Source organism: Oncorhynchus keta, chromosome 30 (assembly GCF_023373465.1).
Source record: "Oncorhynchus keta strain PuntledgeMale-10-30-2019 chromosome 30, Oket_V2, whole genome shotgun sequence".
NCBI classification, from domain to species: domain Eukaryota; kingdom Metazoa; phylum Chordata; class Actinopteri; order Salmoniformes; family Salmonidae; genus Oncorhynchus; species Oncorhynchus keta.
In genome coordinates, this window is record NC_068450.1 from 10,165,951 (window position 1) to 10,186,622 (window position 20,672).

General features: G+C 41.0%; 1 protein-coding gene across 3 annotated transcripts in view; it reads left to right on the forward strand.

The window, feature by feature from the left end:
* glra1 (glycine receptor, alpha 1) overlaps positions 1–20,672 on the forward strand; it is a 109,703-nt gene that overhangs the window by 25,812 nt on the left and 63,219 nt on the right. For 2 of the 3 annotated variants that reach the window (XM_052487532.1, XM_052487534.1), the window contains exons 3-4: positions 1,033–1,059; positions 1,626–1,664. The exons of the other annotated variant lie outside the window; for it this stretch is intronic. In XM_052487532.1, the coding sequence (XP_052343492.1) occupies positions 1,033–1,059; positions 1,626–1,664 (66 nt within the window). The remainder of the gene's footprint in view (positions 1–1,032; positions 1,060–1,625; positions 1,665–20,672) is intronic. 3 annotated transcript variants of the gene reach the window in all.

The following is a 20,672-nucleotide window of genomic DNA, read 5'->3' on the forward strand; positions in this document are numbered from 1 at the left end:
GAGATTGACAAGCTTTGAACAAAGAAAACAGTCCAAGGTCTGGTTTAATGTTTGGGATCAGGTTTTCAGATCTCACATAGAGGATAAACTCAGGCTTAGGTTGACACAGAGGGGTTGCCTTTGCATGCAGACTGTAAAACAAGAGGAATAATAATCCTCACTAGATCCAGACAGATTATAGAGTTCGAATCACCTGTCTACAACAGTTCATGGTCATGCAGAATACTTTCCATCTATCTTAAAGAACCATTTCCTTTTCTTCCTGACGTTGATAGATTACAATATCCCCCACAAAGACTTCAGCTCTGTGTAGTCGCCATCTCTCATCAATGGCACTGGTTTACATATTCAATGCGCCTCCGGAGCAAAAAAAATAGCACATTTATCAACACACAATCTTTGTTGAGAAAATACACTTACTTTGTGCCTAAGGAAGAATAATGAACCTGTGTCGACAGGCGATAGTGATTAGGAACGGACCGGCAGTGTTTCAACATGAGCAGCAAATGTCGTCTGGGAAGGAGCAACCTTTCTGTTGATCTAATTAAGATCTTCTGAATTTTGTCAGGAAGTTATGGAAATGTACTGTATGTTTGTGTTAATGTATGTGTTATGTACAGTACTTTATCATTAACAGCCTTTGGATGTAAAAGGTGAGATTGAACAGGTGGAAATATTAAGGTTATTATCAGGTATTTTGGTGTTATCTTTTGCATGCCTTATTTATTTTACACACTTACCAAATAAGTGCAATAATGGGACTAATTATTCTATCTTTAATTGTAATGAAGTGGTTTGTTGTGCTGGATTGGTGAAGCGCCAACCAGGTTTGAAATGATGCATGGCCAGCTTCAGTCATGGCAATTCATTTTAAAAAAGGTCATTTCTGTAACGACTGGAAAAGGTAAAACAATGAATTGATCACGTCTGTGTGTGAGCCTTTGTGTTTTATATCACTTTTCTATATCACTTCGTCCACTAAGTACACTTCCTGTTCCTGTTCTCTTGTGTTGCACCAATTTTGCTGCTCAGTTGCAGGGGTCCCCGCGAGTGGAAGAGGTAAAAATATACTTTTTTTAGATGAACAAAATCTAAAAAAAAAAATAGATTTTTTATATCCCATTTATTAGAAAATTAGTTTGAATCACTTACCAGTTGCTTGATAAGAAAATGTAAGCATTTAAGCATTTAAAGCCAAATGATTCAAGCAGATCTAAGCGAAGCCAGTTTGACATGTAGTCTATGCATCTTTCCTTTGTCTGATGTTTTTCATCTTAGTGCATTTTGCTAAACTCACCTTCTGCCTCCCGTGAAGAACTATGCCTTGCACCCCTGCTCTACCCCTCCTCTCATCTCTGCATCGCCTCCTCTCCTGCCCGACCCGCTATGACGTTCTCCAACACAAACTCGTGCATCCCTCCTTCCTGCTATTGCCTTCAGTATTTTGGCCACCACAATGTTTCCTTCCTTTCCCTGCCGCACACTTACCTGTATAAGTTCTGAAGTGTTGGCAAGTTGTGATACTAGATGTGTTTTTTAGTGTTGTTTTCCACATTGAGAAAAACAATGTGAGTACTTGCTGTTAGAATATGTTGTGTTTTAATCATGATCTTTTTTGTTATTAGACCCACAAGGCCCCAAAACAGAAGCTTCTCACAAGAAAGGTACTTTCTTTTCATTCATCACGGAATACAGTATGCAAGTCACTCTCTCTCTCAACGCCACTCAGGCAATCTTCATGTTTATAGCCATTAAAACTTTTTTTTTAAAGAATAAAAAGAAACCAAGCACGTTTAAGGTGTAATCTTGAAGGGGATACATGTGTTTACTGTTAATGCATAATGTTGTGAGGGGTATCAGTCTGCTGATAGTGTATCGTCAGATTTGTCTTTAAAGCGATTTTTGTAGAACAGCTGTCAATTAAGAACTTGGCTCAAAACATTAGTCCAACGTCAGCAATATTTCAAACTGTTTTGTTTGTAATTTATGTCGACGTGGTCTCTTCTGTCTTTTTGCTAATTGTTGTTCTGGATGGTAAAGTGTGAATACAACTGAAAGATGCACAGATTTTTTTTTATTTTACTTTGGGTAAAAACAAGCTTTTTACAGTTGGTAAGCTTTGCTGTTAACGTTTTATGATACATCACAGGAGGTTGGTGGCACCTTAATTAGGGAGGACGGGGCTGGTGGGAATGGCTGGAGAGGAATCAGTGGAATGGTATCAAATACATCAAGCGCGTGGTTTCCATGGTTTCCATGTGTTTGATTCCATTCCATTTGTTCTGTTCCAGCCGTTATTATGAGCCGTCCTCCCCTCAGCAGCCTCCACTGTGATACATGTTCATTATATTCTGATGTAGAGAGGAGTGGAGATATTATCCTGTTGGGATGATTAGAATGTAGAGAGGAGTGGAGATATCCTGTTGGGATGAATGTAATGTAGAGAGGAGTGGAGATATTATCCTGTTGGGGTGATTATAATGTAGAGAGGAGAGGAGATATCCTGTTGGGATTATTATAATGTAGAGAGGAGTGGAGATATTATCCTGTTGGGATGATTAGAATGTAGAGAGGAGTGGAGATATCCTGTTGGGATGATTGTAATGTAGAGAGGAGTGGAGATATTATCCTGTTGGGATGATTAGAATGTAGAGAGGAGTGGAGATATCCTGTTGGGATGAATGTAATGTAGAGAGGAGTGGAGATATTATCCTGTTGGGATGATTGTAATGTAGAGAGGAGTGGAGATATTATCCTGTTGGGATGATTATAATGTAGAGAGGAGAGGAGATATCCTGTTGGGATGATTATAATGTAGAGAGGAGTGGAGATATCCTGTTGGGATGATTGTAATGTAGAGAAGAGTGGAGATATTATCCTGTTGGGATGATTATAATGTAGAGAGGAGTGGAGATATCCTGTTGGGATGATTATAATGTAGAGAGGAGTGGAGATATCCTGTTGGGATGATTGTAATGTAGAGAGGAGTGGAGATATTATCCTGTTGGGATGATTATAATGTAGAGAGGAGAGGAGATATCCTGTTGGGATGATTATAATGTAGAGAGGAGTGGAGATATCCTGTTGGGATGATTGTAATGTAGAGAAGAGTGGAGATATTATCCTGTTGGGATGATTATAATGTAGAGAGGAGTGGAGATATCCTGTTGGGATGATTATAATGTAGAGAGGGAGTGAGATATCCTGTTGGGATGATTATAATGTAGAGAGGAGTGGAGATATCCTGTTGGGATGATTGTAATGTAGAGAGGAGAGGAGATATTATCCTGTTGGGATGATTATAATGTAGAGAGGAGAGGAGATATTATCCTGTTGGGATGATTATAATGTAGAGAGGAGTGGCGATATTATCCTGTTGGGATGATTGTAATGTAGAGAGGAGTGGAGATATCCTGTTGGGATGATTATAATGTAGAGAGGAGTGGAGATATTATCCTGTTGGGATGATTGTAATGTAGAGAGGAGTGGAGATATCCTGTTGGGATGATTATAATGCAGAGAGGAGTGGAGATATTATCCTGTTGGGATGATTATAATGTAGAGGAGTGGAGATATTATCCTGTTGGGATGATTATAATGTAGAGAGGAGTGGAGATATTATCCTGTTGGGATGATTATAATGTAGAGAGGAGTGGAGATATTATCCTATTGGGATGATTATAATGTAGAGAGGAGTGGAGATATCCTGTTGGGATGATTATAATGTAGAGAGGAGTGGAGATATTATCCTGTTGGGATGATTATAATGTAGAGAGGAGGAGATATCCTGTTGGGATGATTGTAATGTAGAGAGGAGTGGAGATATTATCCTGTTGGGATGATTATAATGTAGAGAGGAGTGGAGATATTATCCTGTTGGGGTGATTGTAATGTAGAGAGGAGTGGAGATATTATCCTGTTGGGATGATTGTAATGTAGAGAGGAGTGGAGATATCCTGTTGGGATGATTGTAATGTAGAGAGGAGTGGAGATATTATCCTGTTGGGATGATTGTAATGTAGAGAGGAGTGGAGATATCCTGTTGGGATGATTATAATGTAGAGAGGAGAGGAGATATTATCCTGTTGGGATGATTATAATGTAGAGAGGAGTGGAGATATTATCCTGTTGGGATGATTGTAATGTAGAGAGGAGTGGAGATATCCTGTTGGGATGATTGTAATGTAGAGAGGAGTGGAGATATCCTGTTGGGATGATTATAATGTAGAGAGGAGAGGAGATATTATCCTGTTGGGATGATTATAATGTAGAGAGGGAGTGGAGATATCCTGTTGGGATGATTGTAATGTAGAGAGGAGTGGAGATATCTTGTTGGGATGATTGTAATGTAGAGAGGAGTGGAGATATTATCTTGTTGGGATGATTGTAATGTAGAGAGGAGTGGAGATATCTTGTTGGGATGATTATAATGTAGAGAGGAGTGGAGATATTATCTTGTTGGGATGATTGTAATGTAGAGAGGAGTGGATATATTATCTTGTTGGGATGATTGTAATGTAGAGAGGAGTGGAGATATCTTGTTGGGATGATTATAATGTAGAGAGGAGTGGAGATATTATCCTGTTGGGATGATTAGAATGTAGAGAGGAGAGGAGATATTATCCTGTTGGGATGTTAGAATGTAGAGAGGAGTGGAGATATTATCCTGTTGGGATGATTAGAATGTAGAGAGGAGTGGAGATATTATCCTGTTGGGATGATTATAATGTAGAGAGGGAGTGGAGATATCCTGTTGGGATGATTGTAATGTAGAGAGGAGTGGAGATATTATCCTGTTGGGATGATTATAATGTAGAGAGGAGAGGAGATATCCTGTTGGGATGATTATAATGTAGAGAGGAGTGGAGATATCCTGTTGGGATGATTGTAATGTAGAGAAGAGTGGAGATATTATCCTGTTGGGATGATTATAATGTAGAGAGGAGTGGAGATATCCTGTTGGGATGATTATAATGTAGAGAGGAGTGGAGATATCCTGTTGGGATGATTATAATGTAGAGAGGAGTGGAGATATCCTGTTGGGATGATTGTAATGTAGAGAGGAGAGGAGATATTATCCTGTTGGGATGATTATAATGTAGAGAGGAGAGGAGATATTATCCTGTTGGGATGATTATAATGTAGAGAGGAGTGGCGATATTATCCTGTTGGGATGATTGTAATGTAGAGAGGAGTGGAGATATCCTGTTGGGATGATTATAATGTAGAGAGGAGTGGAGATATTATCCTGTTGGGATGATTGTAATGTAGAGAGGAGTGGAGATATCCTGTTGGGATGATTATAATGCAGAGAGGAGTGGAGATATTATCCTGTTGGGATGATTATAATGTAGAGGAGTGGAGATATTATCCTGTTGGGATGATTATAATGTAGAGAGGAGTGGAGATATTATCCTGTTGGGATGATTATAATGTAGAGAGGAGTGGAGATATTATCCTATTGGGATGATTATAATGTAGAGAGGAGTGGAGATATCCTGTTGGGATGATTATAATGTAGAGAGGAGTGGAGATATTATCCTGTTGGGATGATTATAATGTAGAGAGGAGTGGAGATATCCTGTTGGGATGATTGTAATGTAGAGAGGAGTGGAGATATTATCCTGTTGGGATGATTGTAATGTAGAGAGGAGTGGAGATATCCTGTTGGGATGATTGTAATGTAGAGAGGAGTGGAGATATTATCCTGTTGGGATGATTGTAATGTAGAGAGGAGTGGAGATATCCTGTTGGGATGATTGTAATGTAGAGAGGAGGGAGATATTATCCTGTTGGGATGATTGTAATGTAGAGAGGAGTGGAGATATCCTGTTGGGATGATTATAATGTAGAGAGGAGAGGAGATATTATCCTGTTGGGATGATTATAATGTAGAGAGGAGTGGAGATATTATCCTGTTGGGATGATTGTAATGTAGAGAGGAGTGAGATATCCTGTTGGGATGATTGTAATGTAGAGAGGAGTGGAGATATCCTGTTGGGATGATTATAATGTAGAGAGGAGAGGAGATATTATCCTGTTGGGATGATTATAATGTAGAGAGGAGTGGAGATATCCTGTTGGGATGATTGTAATGTAGAGAGGAGTGGAGATATCTTGTTGGGATGATTGTAATGTAGAGAGGAGTGGAGATATTATCTTGTTGGGATGATTGTAATGTAGAGAGGAGTGGAGATATCTTGTTGGGATGATTATAATGTAGAGAGGAGTGGAGATATTATCTTGTTGGGATGATTGTAATGTAGAGAGGAGTGGATATATTATCTTGTTGGGATGATTGTAATGTAGAGAGGAGTGGAGATATCTTGTTGGGATGATTATAATGTAGAGAGGAGTGGAGATATTATCCTGTTGGGATGATTAGAATGTAGAGAGGAGAGGAGATATTATCCTGTTGGGATGATTAGAATGTAGAGAGGAGTGGAGATATTATCCTGTTGGGATGATTATAATGTAGAGAGGAGTGGAGATATCCTGTTGGGATGATTATAATGTAGAGAGGAGTGGAGATATCTTGTTGGGATGATTATAATGTAGAGAGGAGTGGAGATATTATCTTGTTGGGATGATTGTGATGTAGAGAGGAGTGGAGATATTATCTTGTTGGGATGATTGTAATGTAGAGAGGAGTGAGATATCTTGTTGGGATGATTATAATGTAGAGAGGAGTGGAGATATTATCCTGTTGGGATGATTAGAATGTAGAGAGGAGAGGAGATATCTTGTTGGGATGATTATAATGTAGAGAGGAGTGGAGATATTATCCTGTTGGGATGATTATAATGTAGAGAGGAGGGAGATATTATCCTATTGGGATGATTATAATGTAGAGAGGAGTGGAGATATCCTGTTGGGATGATTATAATGTAGAGAGGAGTGGAGATATTATCCTGTTGGGATGATTATAATGTAGAGAGGAGTGGAGATATCCTGTTGGGATGATTGTAATGTAGAGAGGAGTGGAGATATTATCCTGTTGGGATGATTATAATGTAGAGAGGAGTGGAGATATTATCCTGTTGGGGTGATTGTAATGTAGAGAGGAGTGGAGATATCCTGTTGGGATGATTGTAATGTAGAGAGGAGTGGAGATATCCTGTTGGGATGATTATAATGTAGAGAGGAGTGGAGATATCCTGTTGGGATGATTGTAATGTAGAGAGGAGTGGAGATATCTTGTTGGGATGATTGTAATGTAGAGAGGAGTGGAGATATTATCTTGTTGGGATGATTGTAATGTAGAGAGGAGTGGAGATATCTTGTTGGGATGATTATAATGTAGAGAGGAGTGGAGATATTATCTTGTTGGGATGATTGTAATGTAGAGAGGAGTGGATATATTATCTTGTTGGGATGATTGTAATGTAGAGAGGAGTGGAGATATCTTGTTGGGATGATTATAATGTAGAGAGGAGTGGAGATATTATCCTGTTGGGATGATTAGAATGTAGAGAGGAGAGGAGATATTATCCTGTTGGGATGATTAGAATGTAGAGAGGAGTGGAGATATTATCCTGTTGGGATGATTATAATGTAGAGAGGAGTGGAGATATCCTGTTGGGATGATTATAATGTAGAGAGGAGTGGAGATATCTTGTTGGGATGATTATAATGTAGAGAGGAGTGGAGATATTATCTTGTTGGGATGATTGTGATGTAGAGAGGAGTGGAGATATTATCTTGTTGGGATGATTGTAATGTAGAGAGGAGTGGAGATATCTTGTTGGGATGATTATAATGTAGAGAGGAGTGGAGATATTATCCTGTTGGGATGATTAGAATGTAGAGAGGAGAGGAGATATCTTGTTGGGATGATTATAATGTAGAGAGGAGTGGAGATATCCTGTTGGGATGATTATAATGTAGAGAGGAGTTATTATCCTATTGGGATGATTATAATGTAGAGAGAGTGGAGATATCCTGTTGGGATGATTATAATGTAGAGAGGAGTGGAGATATTATCCTGTTGGGATGATTATAATGTAGAGGAGTGGAGATATTATCCTGTTGGGATGATTATAATGTAGAGAGGAGTGGAGATATTATCCTGTTGGGATGATTATAATGTAGAGAGGAGTGGAGATATTATCCTATTGGGATGATTATAATGTAGAGAGGAGTGGAGATATCCTGTTGGGATGATTATAATGTAGAGAGGAGTGGAGATATTATCCTGTTGGGATGATTATAATGTAGAGAGGAGTGGAGATATCCTGTTGGGATGATTATAATGTAGAGAGGAGTGGAGATATTATCCTGTTGGGATGATTATAATGTAGAGAGGAGTGGAGATATCCTGTTGGGATGATTGTAATGTAGAGAGGAGTGGAGATATTATCCTGTTGGGATGATTGTAATGTAGAGAGGAGTGGAGATATCCTGTTGGGATGATTGTAATGTAGAGAGGAGTGGAGATATTATCCTGTTGGGATGATTGTAATGTAGAGAGGAGTGGAGATATCCTGTTGGGATGATTATAATGTAGAGAGGAGAGGAGATATTATCCTGTTGGGATGATTATAATGTAGAGAGGAGTGGAGATATTATCCTGTTGGGATGATTGTAATGTAGAGAGGAGTGGAGATATCCTGTTGGGATGATTGTAATGTAGAGAGGAGTGGAGATATCCTGTTGGGATGATTATAATGTAGAGAGGAGAGGAGATATTATCCTGTTGGGATGATTATAATGTAGAGAGGAGTGGAGATATCCTGTTGGGATGATTGTAATGTAGAGAGGAGTGGAGATATCTTGTTGGGATGATTGTAATGTAGAGAGGAGTGGAGATATTATCTTGTTGGGATGATTGTAATGTAGAGAGGAGTGGAGATATCTTGTTGGGATGATTATAATGTAGAGAGGAGTGGAGATATTATCTTGTTGGGATGATTGTAATGTAGAGAGGAGTGGATATATTATCTTGTTGGGATGATTGTAATGTAGAGAGGAGTGGAGATATCTTGTTGGGATGATTATAATGTAGAGAGGAGTGGAGATATTATCCTGTTGGGATGATTAGAATGTAGAGAGGAGAGGAGATATTATCCTGTTGGGATGATTAGAATGTAGAGAGGAGTGGAGATATTATCCTGTTGGGATGATTATAATGTAGAGAGGAGGAGATATCCTGTTGGGATGATTATAATGTAGAGAGGAGTGGAGATATCTTGTTGGGATGATTATAATGTAGAGAGGAGTGGAGATATTATCTTGTTGGGATGATTGTGATGTAGAGAGGAGTGGAGATATTATCTTGTTGGGATGATTGTAATGTAGAGAGGAGTGGAGATATCTTGTTGGGATGATTATAATGTAGAGAGGAGTGGAGATATTATCCTGTTGGGATGATTAGAATGTAGAGAGGAGAGGAGATATCTTGTTGGGATGATTATAATGTAGAGAGGAGTGGAGATATTATCCTGTTGGGATGATTATAATGTAGAGAGGAGTGGAGATATTATCCTATTGGGATGATTATAATGTAGAGAGGAGTGGAGATATCCTGTTGGGATGATTATAATGTAGAGAGGAGTGGAGATATTATCCTGTTGGGATGATTATAATGTAGAGAGGAGTGGAGATATCCTGTTGGGATGATTGTAATGTAGAGAGGAGTGGAGATATTATCCTGTTGGGATGATTATAATGTAGAGAGGAGTGGAGATATTATCCTGTTGGGGTGATTGTAATGTAGAGAGGAGTGAGATATCCTGTTGGGATGATTGTAATGTAGAGAGGAGTGGAGATATCCTGTTGGGATGATTATAATGTAGAGAGGAGTGGAGATATCCTGTTGGGATGATTGTAATGTAGAGAGGAGTGGAGATATCTTGTTGGGATGATTGTAATGTAGAGAGGAGTGGAGATATTATCTTGTTGGGATGATTGTAATGTAGAGAGGAGTGAGATATCTTGTTGGGATGATTATAATGTAGAGAGGAGTGAGATATTATCTTGTTGGGATGATTGTAATGTAGAGAGGAGTGGATATATTATCTTGTTGGGATGATTGTAATGTAGAGAGGAGTGAGATATCTTGTTGGGATGATTATAATGTAGAGAGGAGTGGAGATATTATCCTGTTGGGATGATTAGAATGTAGAGAGGAGAGGAGATATTATCCTGTTGGGATGATTAGAATGTAGAGAGGAGTGGAGATATTATCCTGTTGGGATGATTATAATGTAGAGAGGAGTGGAGATATCCTGTTGGGATGATTATAATGTACAGAGAGTGGAGATATCTTGTTGGGATGATTATAATGTAGAGAGGAGTGAGATATTATCTTGTTGGGATGATTGTGATGTAGAGAGAGTGGAGATATTATCTTGTTGGGATGATTGTAATGTAGAGAGGAGTGGAGATATCTTGTTGGGATGATTATAATGTAGAGAGGAGTGGAGATATTATCCTGTTGGGATGATTAGAATGTAGAGAGGAGAGGAGATATCTTGTTGGGATGATTATAATGTAGAGAGGAGTGGAGATATCCTGTTGGGATTATTATAAATGAAAGATAGCTGGCGCTACTGATCACTCCATTCATTTACAGACTAAAATCCCTCAATGGCTACCTGATCTGTTTTCCTCCTAACAAGAGATTACCTGCTATACATGACAGGGAATATTAGTTACCTGACTGCTTTTGGGCTGAAACATGGCATCTGTATTGTAATTAGAATGAATTAGAGAGATTGTTGCGGGGGTTGAAAAGGAACAATCATGGAATGCATTCATTTCCTATTTCTCTAATTGAACTGAATCTCTCTATATATTTAAAAACGACTGTATATAAATTCTTCTGTTTTTAAACATAAATCATATTTGTTTGTGCAACTTGCTAAATGAGATGATTTTATGAATATGGTCAATTGTAAAAGGGATGTATCCATTATTCATTCATTCGTGTGTGTGTGTGTGTGTGTGTGTGTGTGTGTGTGTGTGTGTGTGTGTGTGTGTGTGTGTGTGTGTGTGTGTGTGTGTGTGTGTGTGTGTGTGTGTGTGTGTGTGTGTGTGTGTGTGTGTGTGTGTGTGTGTGAGAGAGAGAGAGAGAGAGAGCGAGCGAGAGCGAGAGGAGAGAGATTATATTATATTCAGTGCCGTACTTAAAGTAGTATTTAACAGAGCGGATGACTGGGACCAGATTTCAGCCATTCATTTCAGCTGATCTCCTCTCCTCTCCTGCTATAGGCACCGACTAAGGTAAATGTGATTTTATCCACACCTACCTATGGATTTAATATACTGTTTACACATTTCTAAATTCTGTACTTGAACGTGAACAATTGCAACCAACACACTTTTATATGTATATATATTGGTTAAAACCAAACCCGCTCTAGTGTTTACTAAGCCTAAATAAAGTGTTATCACCTTACTTGTAATTTACAGATTCAAGCTGAGCTGCGGTCAGTTTAGAATGCCCTGTTTCACCAAATCACATCACATGGTCAGTTTAGAATGCCCTGTTTCACCAAATCACATCACATGGTCAGTTTAGAATGCCCTGTTTCACCAAATCACATCACATGGTCAGTTTAGAATGCCCTGTTTCACCAAATCACATCACATGGTCAGTTTAGAATGCCCTGTTTCACCAAATCACATCACATGGTCAGTTTAGAATGCCCTGTTTCACCAAATCACATCACATGGTCAGTTTAGAATGCCCTGTTTCACCAAATCACATCACATGGTCAGTTTAGAATGCTCTGTTTCACCAAATCACATCACATGGTCAGTTTAGAATGCCCTGTTTCACCAAATCACATCACATGGTCAGTTTAGAATGCCCTGTTTCACCAAATCACATCACATGGTCAGTTTAGAATGCCCTGTTTCACCAAATCACATCACATGGTCAGTTTAGAATGCCCTGTTTCACCAAATCACATCACATGGTCAGTTTAGAATGCCCTATTTCACCAAATCACATCACATGGTCAGTTTAGAATGCCCTGTTTCACCAAATCACATCACATGGTCAGTTTAGAATGCCCTGTTTCACCAAATCACATCACATGGTCAGTTTAGAATGCCCTGTTTCACCAAATCACATCACATGGTCAGTTTAGAATGCCCTGTTTCACCAAATCACATCACATGGTCAGTTTAGAATGCCCTGTTTCACCAAATCACATCACATGGTCAGTTTAGAATGCCCTGTTTCACCAAATCACATCACATGGTCAGTTTAGAATGCCCTGTTTCACCAAATCACATCACATGGTCAGTTTAGAATGCCCTGTTTCACCAAATCACATCACATGGTCAGTTTAGAATGCCCTGTTTCACCAAATCACATCACATGGTCAGTTTAGAATGCCCTGTTTCACCAAATCACATCACATGGTCAGTTTAGAATGCCCTATTTCACCAAATCACATCACATGGTCAGTTTAGAATGCCCTGTTTCACCAAATCACATCACATGGTCAGTTTAGAATGCCCTGTTTCACCAAATCACATCACATGGTCAGTTTAGAATGCCCTGTTTCACCAAATCACATCACATGGTCAGTTTAGAATGCCCTGTTTCACCAAATCACATCACATGGTCAGTTTAGAATGCCCTGTTTCACCAAATCACATCACATGGTCAGTTTAGAATGCCCTGTTTCACCAAATCACATCACATGGTCAGTTTAGAATGCCCTGTTTCACCAAATCACATCACATGGTCAGTTTAGAATGCCCTGTTTCACCAAATCACATCACATGGTCAGTTTAGAATGCCCTGTTTCACCAAATCACATCACATGGTCAGTTTAGAATGCCCTGTTTCACCAAATCACATCACATGGTCAGTTTAGAATGCCCTGTTTCACCAAATCACATCACATGGTCAGTTTAGAATGCCCTGTTTCACCAAATCACATCACATGGTCAGTTTAGAATGCCCTGTTTCACCAAATCACATCACATGGTCACAAGTCCAAGAACAGCTCAAATAAGCAAAGAGAAACGATAGTCCATCATTACTTTTAGACATGAAGGTCATTCAACTTTGACATTTTCTTCAAGTGCAGTCGCAAAAAACCATCAAGCGCAATGATGAAACTGGCTCTCATGAGGGCTGTCATAGGAAAGGAAGACCCAGAGTTACCTCTGCTGCAGAGTTACCAGCCTCAAAAATTGCAGCCCAAATAAATGCTTTGCAGAGTTCAAGTAACAGACACGTCTCAACATCAACTGTTCAGAGGAGACTGCGTGAATCAGGCCTTCATGGTCAAATTGCTGCAAAGAAACCGCTTCTAAAGGACACCAATAATAAGAAGCGACTTGCTTGGGCCAAGAAACACGAGCAATGGACATTAGACCGTGGAAATCTGTCCTTTGGACAGATGAGTCCAAATTTGAGATTTTTGGTTCCAACTGTCATATCTTTGTGCGACGCAGAGTAGGTGAACGGATGCTCTCCGCATGTGTGGTTCCCACCGTGAAGCATGGAGGAGGAGGTGTGATGGTGTGGGGGTGCTTTGCTGGTGACAATGTCTGGGATTTATTTACAATTCAAGGCACACTTAACCAGCATGGCTACAACAGCATTCTGCAGCAATACGCCATTCCATCTGGTTTGCGCATTTGTTTTTCATCAGGACAATCTCCCAACACACCTCCACGCTGTGTAAGGGCTATTTGACCAAGAAGGAGAGTGATGGTGTGCTGCATCAGATGACCTGGCCTCCACAATCACCTGACCTCAACCCAATTGAGATGGTTTGGGATGAGTTGGACCGCAGAGTGAAGGAAAAGCAGCCAAGTTCTAAGCATATATGGGAACTCCTTCAAGGCTGTTGGAAAAGCATTCCAGGTGAAGCTGGTTGAGAGAATGCCAAGAGTGGTTGGCTACTTTGAAGAATCTCAAATATAAAATATATTTTGATTTGTTTAACCCTTTTTTGGTTACTACATTACGACATGTGTAATTTGATGTCTTCACTATTATTTTACAATCTATATAAAAAAATATATATATATACAGTATATATATATATATGGAAATGGAAACGTAATTGAGATATAGTATTTGAACCCAGGTCTGGTAGGTATAGCCTACAGTGAATTGCTTCTGTTTGACATGGAAATGATTAGAAATAGAAAACAGATTGATACTGTTGCCTGGAGGGCACTGGTTTCTGTCTGGTTAGTATGTGACGTCACCAGTATTAAAATCCATTATTTTGTAATTTTTAAATAACTTTTATTTAACTAGACAGGTCAGTTAAGAACAAATTCTTATTTACAATGACAGCCAAACCCGGACGACGCTGAGCCAATTGTGCACCGCCCTATAGGGCTCCCAATCATGGCCGGATGTGATACCGCCTGGATTCAAACCAGGGACTGTAGTGACGCCTCTTGCACTGGGATGCCTTTAGACCGCTGCTCCACTGGGGAGCCCCTAACCTGTTCAATATCACCAATCCACTAGTCTAATATTAGCTGGAATGATTGACCGACCACGTCTTCATTTGATTTGCCCTCTCAACAGAGTGCTTCCTGTACTCAGTCGATTGCTTCAGCCGATGACTGATACAGCGGTGCTCAGTATCATGGTGCCCCCAACCTCCCCCACGCTCTTGTTTTCACTCTCAAGATGATTAAAACACCAAGCAAAGAGCGAACATCACAACGTCTGCTAAAATCATTGACTGGTCCATTTTATTCCTTCCGTCACACTCCCTACCAGCTCCATGTGGTATACCTCTCTCCGTTGGCATGTATCCCAAATGGCACCCTATTCCCTATATAGTGCACTACTTCTGACCAGAGTCCTATGAGCCTTTTGATGGGTCAAAAGTATTGCACTATATAGAGAATAGGGTGCCATTTGGAAGGTAGCTCTCTCTTTTCTCTCTCTCTCTCTCTCTCTCTCTCTTCTCTCTCTCTTCTCTCTCTCTCTCCTCCCTCTCTCTCTCTCTCTCTCTCTCTGTCTCTCTCTCTCTCTCTCTCTCTCTCTCTCTCTCTCCTTTCCCTCTCAGTCTCCCTCTCTCTCCGCCTCATTCTCTCTCTCTCTTTGTCTCTCTCTCTGTCTCTCTCTCTCTCTCTCTCCCTCTTAGTCTCTCTCTCTCCGTCTTATTCATTCTCTCTCTTTGTTTCTCTCTCTCTTTGTCTCTTTTTTCTCTCTCTCTGTCTCTCTGTAATCCACTGGAATAATGCCCTCGTCAACTGTTCTGCGTTCGGTATCCCAAGCCACGGCCCGGATATTGATTAATGTCTTTCTGTAGTCACACTCCTCTAAGGCTGTCATGTCCTCCCATCTGTCACAGCTAACCCAGGGCCCAGGAAAAGGCTCATTTAGTCGCCTGCCATTACTTATAGACATGTGACATAGCAAACTCAGAGTAGCTAGGCTCTTAGTTGTACTGGCCGTCAGATCTAGCCATCAAGAGCTTTCAGCGACACTGCCAAATGGCCTCCTATTCCCTGTAAAGTGCACTTCTTTTGACCAGGGTCCACACGAGTTGGGTTAAACGTGGAAGACACATTTCAGTTGAATATATTCAGTTGTACAATTGACTAGCAATCCTCCCCCCTTTTCCCTTTCCCCTTTCACATAGGGCTCTCGTAAGGCTCTCGTAGGGCTCTCGTAGGGCTCTCTTAGGGCTTTCGTAAGGCTCTCGTAGGGTTCTCGTCAAAAGTAGTGCACTATATAGGTGCCCTGTCCTTTATGTAGTGCTCTATATAAGGAATAGGGTGCCATTTTAAATGCAGCTTCAGGGTCTACATTGATCCAGCTAGCTAGCTGCCCACTGAATTTGAATTCATTTCACTTAAATAATGAGACATTGAGAGGAACCCTGCTGTCATGGAACCTGTCAAGGATGTCCTATAATGGCATTTCATTTCTCATAAAAGCCTCCTCCTGAAATGCCAGCCAGCTCAGAAAAAGTTTCTCCTTGTAAGTGCAGGCTGTTAAAGCAGTGAATGTGATGCATGGTGGGAGAATGTATAGGTGAAGATTGTAAGTTGGAACAACCATTTGTCATGGTGCATAGTCCAATTAAAATGTGACAGAAATATTATTTTTTACTGCATATAGGTGTTGTTTGGTACGTTACAGCCTTATTCTAAAATGGATTAAATATAAAAATGTCCCCATCAATCCACACACAATACCCCATAATGACAAAGCAACATTTATTAAAAAGAAAAAAATGGAAATATCACATTTACATAAGTATTCAGACCCTTTACTCTGTACATTGTTGAATTACCTTTGGCAGCGATTACAGACTCGAGTCTTCTTGGGAGCAGTTTATCACATTCTTCTCTGCAGATCCTCTCAGGTTCTGTCAGGTAGGATGGGGAGCTGCACAGCTATTTTCAGGTCTCTCTAAAGATGTTTGATCGGGTTGAAGTCTGGGCTCTGGCTGGGCCACTCAAGGACATTTAGAGACTTGTCCCGAAGCCACTCGTGCGTTGTCTTTTTTAAAATATTTCTTATTTTCAATGACGGCCTAGGAACAGTGGGTTAACTGCCTGTTCAGGGACAGAGCGACAGATTTGTACCTTGTCAGCTCGGGGTCTTGGCCGTGTGCTTAGGGTCATTGTCCTGTTGGAAGGTGAACTATCACCAGAGTCTGAGATCCTGAGTGCTCTGGATCAGGTGTCATCAAGGATCTCTCTGTACTTTGCTCTGTTAATTTTTCCCTCGATCCTGACTAGTCTCCCTGCCACTTAAAAACATCCTCACAGCATGATGCTGCCACCACCTTGCTTCACCGCAGAGATGGTGCCAGGTTTCCTCCAGATGTGACACTTGGCCTTCAGGCCAAAGAGTTCAATCTTGGTTTCAACAGACCAAAGAATCTTGTTTCTCATGGTCTGAGAGTCCTTTAGGTGCCTTTTTTTAAACTCCAAGTGGGCTGTCATGTTACTTTTACTGAGGAGTGGCTTCCATCTGGCCACTCTACCATAAAGGCCTGATTGGTGGAGTGCTGCAGAGATAGTTGTCCTTCTGGAAAATTTTCTCCCATCTCCACAGAGAAACTGGAGCTCTGTCAGAGTAACCATCAGGTTCTTGGTGACCTCCCTGACCAAGGCCCTTCTCCCCCGATTGCTCAGTTTGGCCGGACGACCTGCTCTAGGAAGAGTCTTGGTGGTTCCAAACTTCTTCCATTTAAGCATAATGGAGGCCACTGTGTTCTTGGGTACCTTCAATGCTGTAGATATTTTTGGGTACCCTTCCCCAGATCTATGCCTCGAGACAATCCTGTCTCGGAGCTCTACAGACAATTCCTTCAACCTCATGGCTTGGTTTTTGCTCTGACATGCACAGTCAACTGTGGGACCTTATATAGACAGGTGTGTGCCTTTCCAAATCATGTCCAATCAATTGAGTTTACCACAGGTGGACTCCAATCAAGTTGTAGAAACATCTCAAGGATGATCAATGGAAACAGGTGTCACGTTCATTGTAAAGATGAGACCAAGGCTCAGCGTGAGTAGAGTTCCACAAGTTTTTAATAAAACTGAAACAAAACAAACAAGCACAAACGAAACGTGAAGCTATTCGAATAGTGCAGCCAGTTAACTAAACATAGAACAAGATCCCACAAAACACCAAAGGGAAATGACTACCTAAATATGATCCCCAATCAGAGACAACGGTAAACAGCTGCCTCTGATTGGGAACCATATCAGGCCACCATAGACATACAAATCACCTAGACCTACAAAAACTCTAGACAAACAAAAAACCCTAGACAGTACAAAAACTAGCATATCCACCCTCGTCACACCCTGACCTAACCAAAATATAAAGAATACAGAGATATCTCAGGTCAAGGCGTGACAACAGGATGCACCTGAGCTAAATGTTAAGTCAGATAGCAAAGGGTCTGAATACTTATGTAAATAAGTTATTTCAGTTTTTTATTTTGAATACATGTGCACAAATATAGAAAAACTTATTTTCGCTTTTGTCCGAATACTTTCCGAATGTATCAAATGAAGAAGAAAAAAATATGTATGTATGTATGTATGTATGTATGTATGTATGTATGTATGTATGTATGTATGTATGTGTGTGTGTGTGTGTGTGTGTGTGTGTGTGTGTGTGTGTGTGTGTGTGTGTGTGTGTGTGTGTGTGTGTGTGTGTGTGTGTGTCTGTCTTTGTGTATGTATGTATGTATGTATGTATGTATGTATGTATGTATGTATGTATGTATGTATGTATGTATGTATGTATGTATGTATGTATGTATGTATGCTTTCCACTAGTATTGTTTCTTCACTATTGATTCAGGTATTTGATGTCAGTTTACCCAACTCTAATACATCTCTAGTGTTATTCATGATGCTTTCACAAAGCCCCTCTGCCTCTATCAGCTGTGTTGTCTGCACATAATGAAGAAAAAAAAACAGCTTAGTCAATAACACTATAACTTGTTTCTCTCTCCAGCTTGTAGGTGTAAAATGAGTTGCGCTCCACTTCCTTGAGCATGTGTGGAATATATATTAGCTCAATGAAACCTAGAACTGCTCTGGCCGACACTCTATAGGTACCAGGCTTAAGGTTATATAAATAATGACTGCCTGGAAACCATTGTGTACGGCAGCTCGATTGTGAAGTGGTCCATTATAATTGGTTTGGATTTTTATTTATAACAAAACTCTTAAACCACACTTACATTTTTTTTCTCTCTCTCTCGATCGCGGTCTCTCTCTCTCTCTCTCTCTCTCTCTCTCTCTCTCTCTCTCTCTCTCTCTCTCTCTCTCTCTCTCTCGCTCTCTCACTCTCTCTCTCTCTGTCTCGCTCTCTCACTCGTTCTCTCACTCTCTCGCTCTCTCTCTGTCTCGCTCTCTCACTCACTCTCTCACTCACTCTCTCTTTCTCTGCCTCACTCTCTCACTCGTTCTCTCACTCTCTCGCTCTCACTCTCTCGCTCTCGCTCTCTCTCTTTCTCGATCGCACTCTCTGTCTCGCTCTCTCTCTCTCACTCTCACTCTCTGTCTCGCTCTCACTCTCTCGCTCTCTCTCTGTCTCGCTCTCTCTCTCTCTGTCTCACTCTCTTGCTCTCTCTCTCTCTCTCTCTCTCACTCTCTGTCTCGCTCTCACTCTCTCACTCTCTCGCTCTCTCTCTTTCTCGATCGCTCTCTCTGTCTCGCTCTCTTGCTCTCTCTCTCTCTCTCTCACTCTCTGTCTCGCTCTCTCACTCTCTCTCACTCTCTGTCTCGCTCTCACTCTCTCACTCTCTCGCTCTCTCTCTTTCTCGATCACTCTCTCTGTCTCTCTCTCTGTCTCTCTCTGTCTCGCTCTCTTTCTCTCACTCTCACTCTCTCTCTCACTCTCACTCTCACTCTCACTCTCTGTCTCTCTCTCTGTCTCGCTCTCTCTCTCTCTCTCTCTCTCTCTCTCTCTCTCTCTCTCTCTCTCTCTCTCTCTCTCTCTCTCTCTCTCTCTCTCTCTGTCTCGCTCTCTTTCTCTCACTCTCACTCTCTCTCACTCTCTGTCTCTCTCTCTCTCTGTCTCGCTCTCTCTCTCTCTCTCTCTCTCTCTCTGTCTCTCTCTCTCTCTTGCTCTCTTTCTCTCACTCTCTCTCTCTGTCTCTCTCTCTGTCTGTCTCGCTCTCTTTCTCTCACTCTCACTCTCTCTGTCTCTCTCTCTCTCTTTCTCTCTCTGTCTCGCTCTCTTGCTCTCTTTCTCTCACTCTCACTCTCTGTCTTGTGTTTGTTTGTTGTTTTGGATGTAAATCAATGTAACTTCACTGAGGTGTCGTTTAATTGGAACTGAGGTGTCGTTTAATCTGTGTCTCAACGAGATGTGGAATTGCAACACTTCAGTAAAACAGAGAGGAGCGTGATGGTGGATGGGTCTTCCCCATGGTACCTGTGTTTTACAACCCCCAAAAGGAAGGATGCTGTATCTACGCAGGGATATCATTATCATCCATGGTTTACCGCTATACAGAACCAATGCAGAGCAGTGAAGAACTGCGTAGCTGCTTGATTTAAAGACAGGCCTTCATTACACCCATGTTATGGCCTTGTGGTTAGAGTTTCTGCCCTGAGATTAGAAGGTTGGGCATTTGATTCCCAGCCAAATCATACCAAAGACTGTAAAAACGGGACCCGATATGTCTGTCATTGATTAGGGGATTTGGGGCAAGGCCCTGTGATAAACTAGTGTCCTGTCCAAAGGGGTGTTCTTGTACATCAAGCTGTCTCCTGCTCCTATGAGCCACTCTGGCCAAGGCTACTTATTAGTGATGCGCTGACCAGACTGGACACGTCACGTGCGCGAGCGTTCCAAAATAAATGTACACATACATGTTATTCAATCATTGCACCCACACTGCTATCGCGCGTCAGGGAGCGTCTGCGTTGCCAAGGCGCTAAAATGGGAATTGGTTCTATTTGCGACGCTCAACGCGCTGCAAGTCCGGCCTCTCCCATCTCCTCATTGGTTTTTAGAAACATGTACCCATGTCCCATCTCCTCATTGGTTTTTAGAAACATGTACCCATGTCCCATCTCCTCATTGGTTTTTAGAAACATGTACCCATGTCCCATCTCCTCATTGGTTTTTAGAAACATGTACCCATGTCCCATCTCCTCATTGGTTTTTAGAAACATGTACCCATGTCCCATCTCCTCATTGGTTTTTAGAAACATGTACCCATGTCCCATCTCCTCATTGGTTT